We start from the raw sequence: 13,101 nt of genomic DNA on the forward strand, positions 1-13,101 counted from the left end.
TATATATACCATATTTTCTTTATCCAATCATCAGTTGCTGGGCACTTAGGTTGGTTCCACGTCTTGGCTATTGTAAATAATGCTGCAATGAACATAGAGGTGCATGGGACTCTTGGGATTGCTGATTTCAGGTTCTTAGGATAGATACCCAGTAGTGGGATGGCTGGGTCATAAGGTATTTCTATTTTTAAGTTTTTGAGAAATCCCCATACTGTTTTCCATAGTGGCTGCACCAGTTTGCATTCCCACCAACAGTGTATGAGGGTTCCTTTTTCTCCACAACCTCTCCAACATTTGTCACTCTTGGTTTTGGATGTTTTTGCCATTCTAACAGCTGTAAGGTGATATCTTAGTGTAGTTTTGATTTGCATTTCCCTGATGATTAGTGATGATGAGCATCTTTTCATGTGTCTATTGGCCATCCTTATATCTTCTTTGGAGAAATGTCTGTTCATGTCCCCTGCCCATTTTTTGGTCGGGTTGTTTGATTTTTTTGTTGTTGAGCTGTGTGAGTTCTTTATATATTATGGAGATTAACCCCTTGTCGGATAAGTAACTTGTAAATATTTTTTCCCAATTAGTGGGCTGTTTTTTCGTTTCAATCCTGTTTTCCCTTGTTAGGCCTTGTTTTTATCCTTATTCTACGGATGTGGAAACTAAGGCCCAAAGAGGTAATGTGATTTCCCCAAGGACACAGAGCTAGGATGGAAGGGAAAGGATTTGAATGCAAATGACCTGGCTCCAGCATTCACGCTCTTAACCACTACACTACACTGCCTGTAGAGAAATCAAATCACCATTAGTAATATTACACATGAAGTTACTGTTATGACAGTTTCATGTGTTTTGACCTGAAAAAATACCCAAGGGGCGAATACTCCCGTTAATCATCCTCCAACCCTAGCACAGACCTCAGAAGGATTCTGGGTAGGGACTGCAAGGCCCGTTTTTAGGGAGAAGTACTGAGGCCCCGTGAGGGAAGGGCTGGCCCCCAGGCTCCCCAGTGAGCTGGACCCCATGCTGCACGCCTCACAGGGCTGGCACCCCCGTGTGCTTCCTCTCAGCCATCAAGTCTCTCCCAAGCAGAGATTCACACACAGACACATGGAATGCTGCGGCGGGGGGTAATTCACTTTAATGGATTTTCTAGAAGAGTGCTGAGGAAATGTGACAACCCCAGGACTACAGATAGCCTGCTAGGAGCTCCTGCTGGGGCCTAGGGGAGGTGGCCTTGTATGCTGTTCTGAACTCTGTGGAAGGGCCTGCAGTAGGACCTGGTGGTCAGCCCTGCCCATGAAGCACTGATGTTTTGATCAGGGCACCAACTGTAGGTGGGCAGGTCGCCAAGAGAATGGCCTCCACACTGGGTTCCATCCTTCCACTGCCACTTTCTACTTCACCTTCCTCCCAGGGGTTGAAATAGCTGAGGGCTCAGGGGACAGCATCAGAGTCAGGGAGCTGGTACTAGGGCTTGTACTGTCAGTAGCTGCCAAACTCTTGCAGGCAGCTGAGCCAATAGTGACACGGTCACCAGGGCCAAACCAGGGCCCAGACCCTTCCGTTACAGTTGTGCTCATCAGTAAAGGCTACCATTTGCCCCTGTTAGTGGTCAGGGTTCAGATCCTCCCAGGACATAACCAAGGTGTAGACATTGATATAGAAGTTGTTGCCACAGTGCGCATGCCCTGCACAGGCAGGTAAGCACTGGGCGCTGGAAATCCAGCTATCCCGATCCAGCACATACCTTGGGCCCTGGGGTAAGCTTCCAGGACTGTGAAAGGACAGGACCACTGAGGATGCAGGGGGCCACGCTTAGTGAACCAGAACACCCTGGAGGAGACAGGGGGTCTTATTGGTAGTCTGATGGGAGGGAGTTAGAGGGTCCTTTCCTTTACCAAAGAAGATACATTGGGCCTTTTTTCAAGCAGATTCAGGTCAACAGGACACTTGAGTGTTCCACTGAATGTTTGCACCAGTCTAAAAGTCCAGTTCCCAGGGGCCTCACTGGAGTCACTTTGAGACTCACTCGAGTCACACTTTGAGAGGCAGTAGCCAGGGCCCGGGAAGGGCCTGGAGGGGCCTGGGCCCAGCTGCGGAGGCAGGAAGGCTGAAGGAAGGGAGTTCGGGGGGCGGGGGGGGTCTTTCACTCAGGTTTTATGGGGGAAGATGAACCAGAAAGGTGAGGCTCGGGTCTAGAGGCCCCAGTTTTAGTGAGGGGACAGCTACATAGGGGGAGGTGTAGGGTGGGTGTGGGCTGACGCACCTGGCTGGTCCTGAGTTTCAGCCCTGCCTGCACTTCACTGCTGTCACTATTTCCTTCAGAGTCGGTCAGAGGAGTGAAGGGAGGAGAGGCATGGGGAGGAGGAGAAGGGCAGAGCTTGAGGGTTTCTAGATTACACCTTCTCCCCACCCCTCCTTTTCCCCAAACAGCCACTTCCAAGGAATCTCCCGCAGGCCATGGGGGGCGCCAGGGCTACCCCTTTGTCCAGAGTCCTTGGCTGGGTTATGTGGGGGGCGCCTCTGGTCACCTGGGGGTTTCCCTTTTCACTCAAGTCAGACTCAGAGTACAAAACCTAAAGGGGGGGACAGTAACACCCACAGGTTTGGATGGGGCAGGACATCCTCACTGGATGACATCAGGACCCTGCCCAAGGGAGGAAGAGAGCAGTTTGCCCGTTGACAGGGCATTCGCAACGAGCGTGTCAACTGGAGCGATTTGTGACTAGGGGGATTTGCCAAGGAGGTGGTGATTCGTCAGCAGGGGGGTCATTTATGAACTGGAGAGCCTTGTGCAAATAGCAGTTATAAATTAGTAAAATGTTTTAAAGTATTGAGGAGAGAGATTATCCAGTAAGTTGTGGCTGATAATGCAGGTTAAATTACCATTAACGATGTTGCAGATTACCAACGCTAATGCCAGTGTAGAGAATCATTACCAAATCTTCACATTTTATGTAAAATATAGAAAGCCAACATTTTGCACCCCTCACCCCCCACCCCCACATTGGCCCCAGGGTGCTCCCACCAGGTCATCAGCGACATGGGTTTGTTCCCAGACACTACACAGGGACGCTGCCTGCTGGGTGGTAGTTCTTTATTTCACTGTCTTGAAGAAAGAAAGATAGGAATGGGAAAGAGGGTGAACACTGTGCAAGCTTCAGCTTCTGCTGGAGACAGGATTCAGGCCGTCCGGGGCCGAAGGGACTGCCAGGTGCACAGCCCTGGCTCCCGGGGAAGGCAGGCGAGGTAGCGGCTCTGGAAGCCCTTGTCAGAGCCTGTGAGGAGCTGGTCCGTCCACAAGCAATCAGTGTCACTCTGCAGTTTGCAGGGGATGGATGAACAGGGAAACACCTGGAGAGGGGAGCAAGGCACGTCTCTGAGGGCTTCTCCTCCTGCCCCTACCTCCCCCACGGAGCAGAACTTCCCCCTCCTCAGCTTTCAACAGTGAGCTGCGGGGGGGTGGGGGGGGAGATGGGACACACACGACTGGTGTCGCCCCACCTGGGTACAGACTCAAGAACAGCCCCTCTCATTGGGGAAACAGTCATTGGGCTGGGCTAGGTGACAGTGGGCCAGCGAAAGGATCAGTTTCCTGGAAGAGTGGTTGGGGACAGTCATGGGGGAGTCAGTCAGGCAGATCTCCCAGGGAACTGTCCCATTGCATAAGGAACAACTGGCAGTAGCAGGGAACAGCTGGCGGGTGCGGATCTTAAGCCTAGGAAGGAGCCGTGGGGCTCAGACAGGCACTGGGGTCAGAGGACATTCAGGCCTATCAGGGCGCAGCCTCGGAACCATCGGAAGGGCAATGGAATACGCCTTTGTGAGCAGAACATGCAGAGCTGCAGAGCAGCAATGAGATGTGCTGGGGAAGAGGCACTGGCTTTGGGAAACAGCGCTTTGTGTTCTTGGAGAAATTTGAGGGAACCAAGAAGCAATCCCAGGTCAGGAATAGACAGTGGGACTACAGAATAGTCACAAGGGGGAGTTAGAGGGACAGGAAGCAGCCAGAAAGTCCAGGAAACAGCGAACCCCCAGGTATCAGACACAGGGCAAAAGGACAACCAGAATTTCCAGGGAAACAGTCTCAGGTTTGGGGGAACAGCAAGAGAGGTCAGGGACAGCCCTAGGGTTTGGGGAGCAGCCATGGGGACAAGAACTAGCCAGAGGGAGCAAGAAACAAGCCATGGTTTGGGGAAGAGCCCAAGGACGGCTTTCCAGGTGGCGGGCAGGGCCCAGGCACTCACTGAGCATTCCCCACAGCCGGCGGCGTAGGTCTTGGTGAAGCCCTGGCGCTGAGCGGAGCTCAGACTGTTCCAGGGAGCCACGAAACTGCAGGTGGTGATGTACAGCTTCTCGTTCAATAGTTGTCCTGGGAAGGAGGGGGCAACAGGCAACTTCTGATTGGCTGGGCGGGGCTGGGCGGTGCCTGGTTGGCGTCCCAGGAGCACAGACCCCCGCCGGGCAAAACCCCAGTCTTCTAGTAGGCTGAACTTGGGGCGGTCCCCATTTCAACTGGGACCGTTCCTCCGGAGCCTCGGCCCCTCACGGTTGCCGGGCAGCGCCTGAGGAAAGGGTCGGCGTGGCACAGGGCGAGGGGGCGGGGCCTCACCGGCGATGAGAAACTCCTCGCTGCGGTTCTCGGACCTGTGGAAGTATCCGCAGAGGCTCTCCATAGCGGGGGTGTAGACGAACCAGGTGTCAGGGGCATCCCCCAAGGCGCTGAACCCTTTGAACATCTGTCGATGGATGAAGGGAAGAGGCTCTTTTACTGACATAATCCTCCCACTCCACGTTCTTCCCTGAAGTCACATAGCATCCCGAGATCACAGCTAACTTCCTCGCCAACTGGTGGCCAGAGGGTTTTTTTTCGCCAGGGAGGAAGATGTTAGAAACTGCTGGGGAAGGGTCAGGAGGGCTACCTTGGTCATCTTGATCTCATAACGCCGCTGTAAGGTGGTCTGGTTGACTTCTGAGGTCCCCACGAACTTGGCCCTGATGACTGCAGAAGAGGAGAGAAGGAAATGAGTCAGATGGACTGCATGAGCCAATAAAATAATCACAATAATAATACTAGCAAAGCACATACTGAAATAGGGATGGCTGGATGCCAGGCAGCACCTAAGTGATCTACACATGTGTTAAGAGGCACATCGGTATAATAAGCGCCTGCTTTTGCCAGGCACCGCTTTAAGCCTTTGACAGGCATTCATCAGTGTTCATTCACTCAGCTCCTATTTCGGAGTGCCTGCTGTGTGTCAGGCACTGTTCTGGGTGTTAAAGACACAACAGTGAACAAAACACAGAAATCCCTTCCCTTGTGGAGCTCACATTCCAGCCAGGAGGAGACAGACTAAACAAAAGCAAAATAAACAAGTCTATGGAATGTTAGGAAGGATTAAGTGTGATGAGGAATTTCAGAGCTGGGTAAGGGGGAATCAGGAGAACTAGGGAGCAGGGATTAAAATTTTGAATAGGGTAGTCAGGGAAGGCCACCCTGAGAAGGTGACCTTTGAGGCAGCCACCCATGTGGATACCCGGGGGGAAGGGTATACCAGGCAGAGGGAGCAGCCAGTACAAAGGCCCTGATGTGGGGCTGGGCCTGGAAGATCAAGGAAGCGTGAGGATGCCAGTGTGGCTGAAGCAGAGTCAGGGCAGGGCAGGGCAGAGTGGAATTGTTCTAGAGGTAGGCACCGTGGTGAACCCCACTGGACTGAGAGGGAGACCAAAGCACAGAGTGTGTGGGCAGAGTGGGGTCCACTCACCGAACTCAGAGCTGCAGAAGGCCGTCTGCGGGTGGGGTGGGACACATGTACAGGCCCTGCTGGGGGCTGTGAGCCACAGCAACAACAGAATGCCGGAGACCAGGGGTGCAAAGGGGGCCATGGTGGGTGCTGCAGGGGTGGGGAGAAGGGATCAGCCCAGCTGATCCGCAGACCTGGGCAGGCCTCCCGTCCCATCCTGCCCCCCCCCCCCCGCCCGCCCACTCCAGCGGGGATTAGGCGCCTGCACCAGGGCTTGAGGTGTTGGAGGCTTGAGGATTGGAAAGGGGTTGGGGATTTGAGTGCCCGGAGGAGTTTAGGGGAGTCGGGTATCTGGAGAGTTTAGGAGCGTGGGGTTCGAGCGATGGAGGGGACTGGGTGAGTGGGGTGATTAGGAGGTTGTGGTGTTTGTGGGATAAGGGGGCTGAGGGAGGGGGTTGGGGAAGTCGGAAGCTTGAGGAGTTGGAGGTGAGGCATCTGGGGTTTGGGGAGCTAGAGGAGTTTGGGGGAGGTTGGGAATTTCCGGGTTGTGCACATTGAGAGAGAGGAGGCCACAGAGGAGGCCGAGGAGTGGAGGGAGGTGGAGGAATTGGGGGGAGGTTGGGGGCTTGGGGAGCAGGGGCAGTTTGGGGGCCTAAGAGGGTGGGGGCGCCTGAGGGATAGGAGGGCAGAGTAAGTTCTGAGGTTTAGGGAGCTGGGATTTAGGAGTCTTGGGGGTTAGGGGGCTTGGGAAATTTAGGGAGCTTCAGGGGTTTAGGGGGATTTGGGGGGCACTCAGGGAAATTAGGGGAGTTGGCAGCTTGGGAGGCATCAATGATATTAGGGGCTCATGGTTGGGGGAGTTGGAGATGGATGTCAGGGGTTTGGAGGAGTTTGGGGTGTCGGGATTGGGGGAGTAGTTCCAGCCTCCTGCCCTCTTCCCCTTGACCAGCCCGGGGTCCTGGTACCCGCCCCGCCGGCCAGGCCGAGCAGCCAGGCCGAGCAGCCAGGCCCAGCAGCCAGGCCCAGCAGCCAGGCGGCTGGCGGGAAAGCTCCAGCCCAGCTCCAGGCCCTGCAGGCCGCCGGGGCCCCCGCCTACCTCTGCTGGAGTCTCTCTAGGCGCTGGGTCCGCGGCGATGGCGGCAGGGCCTGAGCGGCGGAGGATAAATGTCCACGCGAGGGGCGGGGGTGGCAGCCGTGCGGAAACCACAGGCCTCCAGGCTTCCTGGATGCATTACTCATCCGCCCACCATCGGTGGAGGCCAAGGGGCGGGCGGAGGGCTGCCGAAAAAGAGATGCACCCTCCTCCACTCCCTCCCCCTGGGCCTCGCCCTGGCCATCCTCCTCCCCCATGAGCGCATCTGGCAACAGTCCCTCCAGGAGGCCTCAGTGGATTCCCTCCAGTGCAATTCCCTCAAGTCTCCAAACTCTCTCCAAAGTCGGTCCAGCCACAGTCCCCCACCTCCCCAGGGCTGAAGCCCGAATTAGTTCATTCCTTCCGTGAACATTTCTTGTGTACCTACTGTGTGCCAGGCACACACACCAACACACACACAAATCCCTCTCCTGGTAGAGCCGACATTCTGGTGAAGGGTGGGGGAGGCAGAGAAGAAACAAATCAGTAGAAGCGGTGGTGGGAGATAAGGCAGGTGAACGGAGCACTGAGGCACGAGAGAGTAAGTGACTTATCCAAGACATAGTTAATAAGTGGCAGAACTGGGATTTGAAATCAGGTGGCCTGGGGCCAGAGCCTGGGTCTTACCCTCTCTCGAAAATCACAGGCAAATAGCCAGCATTTATATAGCACCAGCTGTGTACCAGGCACTCGGCACAATTTATCTCACTTAAAGCTCACAATAAGCCTCTGAGGGGCCGGCCCGGTGGTGCAGCAGTTAAGTTCACACATTCGGCTTCTCGGCCGCCCGGGTTTGCCAGTTCGGATCCCAGGTGCGGACATGGCACCGCTTGGCAAAAGCCATGCTGTGGTGGGTGTCCCACGTATAAAGCAGAGGAAGATGGGCATGGATGTTAGCTCAGGGCCAGTCTTCCTCAGCAAAAAGAGGAGGATTGGCAGTAGTTACCTCAGGACTAATCTTCCTCAAAAAAAAAAAGCCTCTGAGATGGGTACCAGTATCATTCGCATTTTACATATGAGGAAATCCGAGGTCTAGAGAGAGTGAAGAACTTTCCTAGGATCACAGGGCATGCCTGGGATTTGAACCTAGGCTAACTGGTGCCAGGATCTTCACCCAGGCGTGGCACAGTCCTGGCAGGCAGAGAAGGTGCCGGTGAATTCATGAGCATCGGGTGGGGGGAGTTGAATGGTGGTGAAAGAGGCCAGTGAGTCAGTAGAAAACCCATCCCCTCCCATCCTGCCCCGGCCCTTCCCCACCACCCCTCCCACAGCCCTGGTGGGGGGTGGGGTGAGGCAATCCCTGCCCACCAGCTTCCAGATGCCGCCTGAATCTTCCCTGGAGCCTGGGAAAGGGCTCTGAGCACTGATTAACATCCTTCCTCAGCTCAGGGAGGACCAACCAATAATAATATGACAGTAGTGATGATGGCAGCCACTTACTGAGCACTTACTGTATACTGTGCCCTGAAGTCTTTGGGTAAATTCTCTCGTTCAGTCTCCGTTACTCCCTTGCTGATTAAGCTTGATTAACTCGGGGAGGTTAGCCCAATCAACAACAGCAGCAATCCCCCCACAACAAAATCTACCAGTAGCATTTATAGTGTGCTTACTGTGTATCAGGCACTGTTCTAAAATCTTTCTAACTACGTTCTCGCTCAGTCAGTCCTGATTACCTCCTTGCTAATTAACGCTGGAGAACCAAGGGATGTTAAACCGATGATAATAATAACAGTACCCAACGCTTTCTGGACGGAGGCTTCCTGGGCACTAGATACTGTGCTGAGCGCTCCCCTCCCCTGAAGTAACCAATCTATGCCTCACAACATCCCTGTGAGTTAGAGACCATCCGTATCCTCATTCTACAGAGGAGGAAACTGAGGCACACACAAAGGGATTGAGTGACCTGCCCCGGAATGAGAGTGAAGAAATGACTCTGCTGGGAGGACGAGAAAGGGGAGAAGGGAAGTGCCCCAGGACTTTGGAGAAGCTGATTGTGAAAGTGGGGGAGTGAGGACTCACGAGAGTGGAGGCTAAGGGCGGGTGACGAATGGAGACGAGGGAGAAAGGAAAGTCCTGCCACAGCCCCCTGGATGACCCTGCTTCTGACGCCACCTCTGTAGCTCTGAAACCTGAGTCAGCACGGAGTTTTGCCGACTGTCCGCATGTGAGAGGTTGTGTGGATCTAGGTTATTGCGCAGGTTTTGAAACCGGTGGGGTTTCATGGAAGGGTGTCCCGCTGTGTGACCATCTAGGGAGCTGAATGGGTGTGGGGGCTGTGGGCCCAGCTGGGTGCGCAGCTGGGGCACCCGACAATCCCCACGACACACCAAGTGCTTGGGCCTGATTGTGCCCCTTGTACGGATCAGGAGACTGAGGCCCAGAGAGGGGTTAAGTGACCTGCCTGGGGTCCCACGTGGCCTTAGGACGAGGAGAGGCCAAGATTCAAACCTAGGGCTCTCCAGGGGATCTCAGAGGGCAAAGCTCCCTGCATGTGCACACGTGCGGGCACACACATGTGCACAGCGTTGAGTTCGAGCTCAGGTCCAGAGGAAACAAGAAGGGTTTAGGAAAACAGGGGCCTAGAAACCTCGGGGTGTGTGCATGTGTGTCGCATCCAGCTCGCTGCCACGTCTCTGCCTCTGAGAGCTGTGCATGTGCCTTTAGGTGGTGTGCGCCCCTCCGTGCGGTGTCTGTGTGTACCTGAGGGTTTTGTACAGCCCCGTGTGTTTTGGGCTGCTCTGGGAGTTGTGTATCTGCGTCGGTAAGGTGGATCCAGGTGGCACAGGAACTGTGGATGCGCGTTCACCCAGCCCTGTGCGCCCGCGCTCCCCGCCGCGCGCCCCTGTCGCGTCTCCCTGCAAGGCTCGCTCGAGGCGCGCCCGGAACCCCCAGCCCAAGTCGGGGCCTCCCCGCAGCGCCCCGGCGAGACGCCAGTCATTTGGGAAATGAGGAAGGTGGGGGGCGAGGCCTGAAGGTCAGTCGGTCACCCTGAGCCTGCGGACTTCCTGTGCCTGTCGGGAACCGGGAACCGCCCCCCGCCCCAGCTGCCCCTCCGGGAACGGGAACGCCGCTCTGCCCGTCGGCTGGGAGGAGGGCGTGGCCCTGCCGCGCATCGGCGCCCGCGGGGACCCCAGGGCCGGGGAAGCTTGAGATGCCCCCAAGCCTGAATGTGTGAGTGTGTGAGTGCGTGTGGGTGCATGCACACAGCCAGGAGTGTTGTCTGTATAATAAGGAGGGTTGTGGGTGTCTCTGTTGGACGCATGCCTCTCCGTTTGTACATATGGCCTTTTCACTGTGTCCCTAGATATACTTTTGTGTGCCCAGGTGTGTGGTAGGGGTCTCTGTGTTATGGGCCTCAGTGGGTATGTGAATCCCTAGAAGTGTGTGTACCTGTGTATGTGGTATAGGTCCTTCTGTTTGTTGTGCACATGCCTAGGAGTGGTGTGTATGTCTGCGAGTGTTGAATATGTCCCCAGTTCTGTTGTGCCTGTCAGAGTTGTGTGTGCCTCTGCACTCCATGACTGTGCCTCTGAGGGTTATTTGTCTCTGTGTTGCATGGGTAATCCTTCCTCTGTGTATGTCCCTCTGTTATGTGGCTTTGGGCGGGAGGAGAGGGGCTGTGTCTGTGCCCAAAAGTGTTGTGTGTCTACGAATGTTGGGTGTGTGCTGCTGGGCAAGGAGGCTGGCTGGCAGCACTGGCCCCTGCCCTCCACCATGCCCACCTGGCTGGCTGGCTGCCTGCGTGGGGCTCTGTGCAGCCGGAGAGCGAGCTGTGCTCTGGAGCCTGTGTTGGTTATGGGCCTTTCCAGTTTGGGGGGCTCAAAGCGTGTGGGCACCTCTGGGTCGGTTTGTGTAGATCTGAGTTCCGAGGGTTTGTGTCTATGTCTCTAGGTTGTGTATGTGTGTGGACAAGGCTTACATATAAGGCCTGGCTGAGGGGTCCAGTTGCTACATGCTCACCACCACACCCCCACACACGCACATGCACAGACTCACTTCTCCATCATCCATTCACTGTAAAAATAGACTTTCCCTTTTCCGGCAAAGTCCCCCACCCTTATCCCATGCCTCTGCCCGGGAAAGCAGAGGTGGGAAGTCTGCCACTCGGAGGTGGAGGAGGGAGGGACGGGCAGGCAGGGCTCTGGGTTCGATTCTGGGCTTGGAGGTGCTGTGTGACCCCCAGCTGCTGCCTGTCTATCTCTGACTTGCCTCTTCTGGGAAGTGGCTCCCAGTGGATCAGCTCTCCTCCACACCACCCCCACCCCTGGCACTGAGCCCTCCTGCCCTGACCATGCTCTGTCTTTCCCCTCTACCAGCTCAGCAGCACGACGTACCCTGTGGTTGTGAAGATGGGACATGCACACTCTGGGATGGGCAAGGTAAATCCCCAGTTGGGGTTCATACATGTGTGTGTTTGTAAATGGTGCGTGCTCCTGGCATTGTGTGTAGATGCATATTGTGTATTCAACACACGAGTAATTCTATATGATTGTGTGTCTTGGGGTGTCTTTATCTATTTGTATTTTTTTCCTCACATTCTTAGATTTTGTTGGCCCAGTTTACTATTATGCATTCCACCCGTTTTACGCATCCTGTTATTTTGTTAGTGTGTCCAGCGTTGTGTCTGTATATACACATGCCTCTGTGTGGAACACACGCGACGTAATCTTTTATGTTCAAGGGTCTTGGGGTCCTGTATGCTTTCTGTCCATCTGATTTTGTCTCTGTACATAGAAAGCAGACTTGTAATTTGTATGTTTGTCTGTGCTTCTGTATGTTGGTATATTGTGTGTACAACTGATTTTGTGTCTGGGTGTCCATATGCGTATAACTGTATATACACACATTTTTTCCACAGCTTTATTGAGATATAATTCACATACCATACAACTTACCCATTTAAAGTGGACAATTCAATAGTTTTAGTTGTTCACAGAGTTGTATACACCCAACTTTGTGTCTTTGTGTGCACATGTAAAAACCGGGAGACCCAGGATTATGCATGCTTGAATGTCTTGGTGTGTCTGCCCAAGTTTCTGTGCATGCAGCTCACCTGTGTCATTTGTGTGCACGCCCCCAGTGCCCACCGCTGCATGGTCCTGACCAGGCCCTAATCCCCGCCCCACTCCCACAGGTCAAGGTGGACAACCAGCATGACTTCCAGGACATTGCAAGTGTCGTAGCACTGACCAAGACATATGCCACTGCCGAGCCCTTCATTGATGCCAAATATGACGTGCGTGTCCAGAAGATTGGGCAGAACTACAAGGCCTACATGTGAGTGGGGAGGCCAAGGCCCAGCTAGGGGTCCCCTGCCCTGCCCTGTGCAGCCCAGGCCCCCCTGAGCCTCTCTCCTTTTGTCCCCCAGGCGGACGTCAGTGTCAGGAAACTGGAAGACCAACACTGGCTCTGCAATGCTTGAGCAGATTGCCATGTCTGACAGGTGGGTGGCCTGAGCTCAGGCAGGAGGGGACGTGACGGTGGGAGTGTGGCTACCCAGGCAAGGCACTGACAGGCTTCCTTGCCCCACATCTCGGCAGGTACAAGCTGTGGGTGGACACATGCTCAGAGATTTTTGGCGGACTGGACATCTGCGCTGTGGAAGCGCTGCATGGCAAGGATGGAAGGGATCACATCATCGAGGTGGGAACACCCAGGGATTGGTGAGGGCACAGAGGGAGGCGCAGGAGCATGGCAGCAACACTCTGTAAGCTGTGAAGCACTCCATGGCCCAGAAGGGCCTTAGTGAATGGCAAAATGTTTAGTAAACTGTAAAGTGCCTTGTGAACTGGGACATTCCTGGCAAATGGCAAAATACTTAGTAAACTCTAAACTGCTCTGTGAACTTGGACATCCTTAGTGAATAGCAAAACTCTTGTTGAACTATAGAGTGCTCCGTGAACTGAGACATCTTGGTGAATGGCAAAGCCCTTAGTAACCTGTAAAGTGTTCTGTGAACTGACAGGTCTATGGCAAACAGCAAAGCACTTTGTAAACTATAAAGTACTTTATAAAGAGTGGTGGTTGATACTAAACTGGAAAGTTATAAGTTTACCTTATAAATTAGGAAGTGCTTGGTGAACAGCAAAGTACTTTATAAAATATAAAAAAGGAGCTCCGTAAACTAGGAAGTTCTTGTTATTGGAGCAAAGTGCTTTCAAAATTCTAAAGCTCTTTGTAAACAGCGGTGTCCCCAATAAATGGTAAAGCAATTTGTAAACTGTAAAA

The 13,101-nt window shown here is 54.2% G+C and overlaps 2 protein-coding genes across 2 annotated transcripts in view; one reads left to right on the forward strand and one right to left on the reverse strand.

The window, feature by feature from the left end:
* SYN1 (synapsin I) overlaps nucleotides 1-13,101 on the forward strand; it is a 44,828-nt gene that overhangs the window by 27,694 nt on the left and 4,033 nt on the right. Inside the window, exons 6-9 of the mRNA XM_046672975.1 lie at nucleotides 11,190-11,252; nucleotides 12,008-12,150; nucleotides 12,242-12,316; nucleotides 12,414-12,516. Of these exons, the coding sequence (XP_046528931.1) occupies nucleotides 11,190-11,252; nucleotides 12,008-12,150; nucleotides 12,242-12,316; nucleotides 12,414-12,516 (384 nt within the window). The remainder of the gene's footprint in view (nucleotides 1-11,189; nucleotides 11,253-12,007; nucleotides 12,151-12,241; nucleotides 12,317-12,413; nucleotides 12,517-13,101) is intronic.
* On the reverse strand, nucleotides 3,078-7,008 carry TIMP1 (TIMP metallopeptidase inhibitor 1). Its single transcript, XM_046672994.1, has 6 exons — nucleotides 6,838-7,008; nucleotides 5,763-5,891; nucleotides 4,920-4,999; nucleotides 4,610-4,736; nucleotides 4,245-4,369; nucleotides 3,078-3,351 (listed from the first exon to the last, which is right to left on the reverse strand). Exons 2-6 carry the CDS (start codon nucleotides 5,881-5,883, stop codon nucleotides 3,181-3,183), a joined length of 624 nt encoding a protein of 207 aa, XP_046528950.1. The 5' UTR covers nucleotides 5,884-5,891; nucleotides 6,838-7,008; the 3' UTR covers nucleotides 3,078-3,180.

The sequence above is a fragment of the Equus quagga genome, chromosome 10 (assembly GCF_021613505.1).
Source record: "Equus quagga isolate Etosha38 chromosome 10, UCLA_HA_Equagga_1.0, whole genome shotgun sequence".
NCBI classification, from domain to species: domain Eukaryota; kingdom Metazoa; phylum Chordata; class Mammalia; order Perissodactyla; family Equidae; genus Equus; species Equus quagga.

What these genes read in the sequence shown, in the direction of transcription:
- TIMP1 (XM_046672994.1), bottom strand. Translation starts at nt 5,883, where the DNA reads ATGGCCCCCTTTGCACCCCTGGTCTCCGGCATTCTGTTGTTGCTGTGG. An exon ending in ATGAGATCAAGATGACCAAG is followed by an intron (nt 4,737 to 4,919) that starts GTAGCCCTCCTG and finishes ATCCATCGACAG; the next exon opens with ATGTTCAAAGGGTTCAGCGC. An exon ending in CCGGCTGTGGGGAATGCTCA is followed by an intron (nt 3,352 to 4,244) that starts GTGAGTGCCTGG and finishes TCCCCTCTCCAG; the next exon opens with GTGTTTCCCTGTTCATCCAT.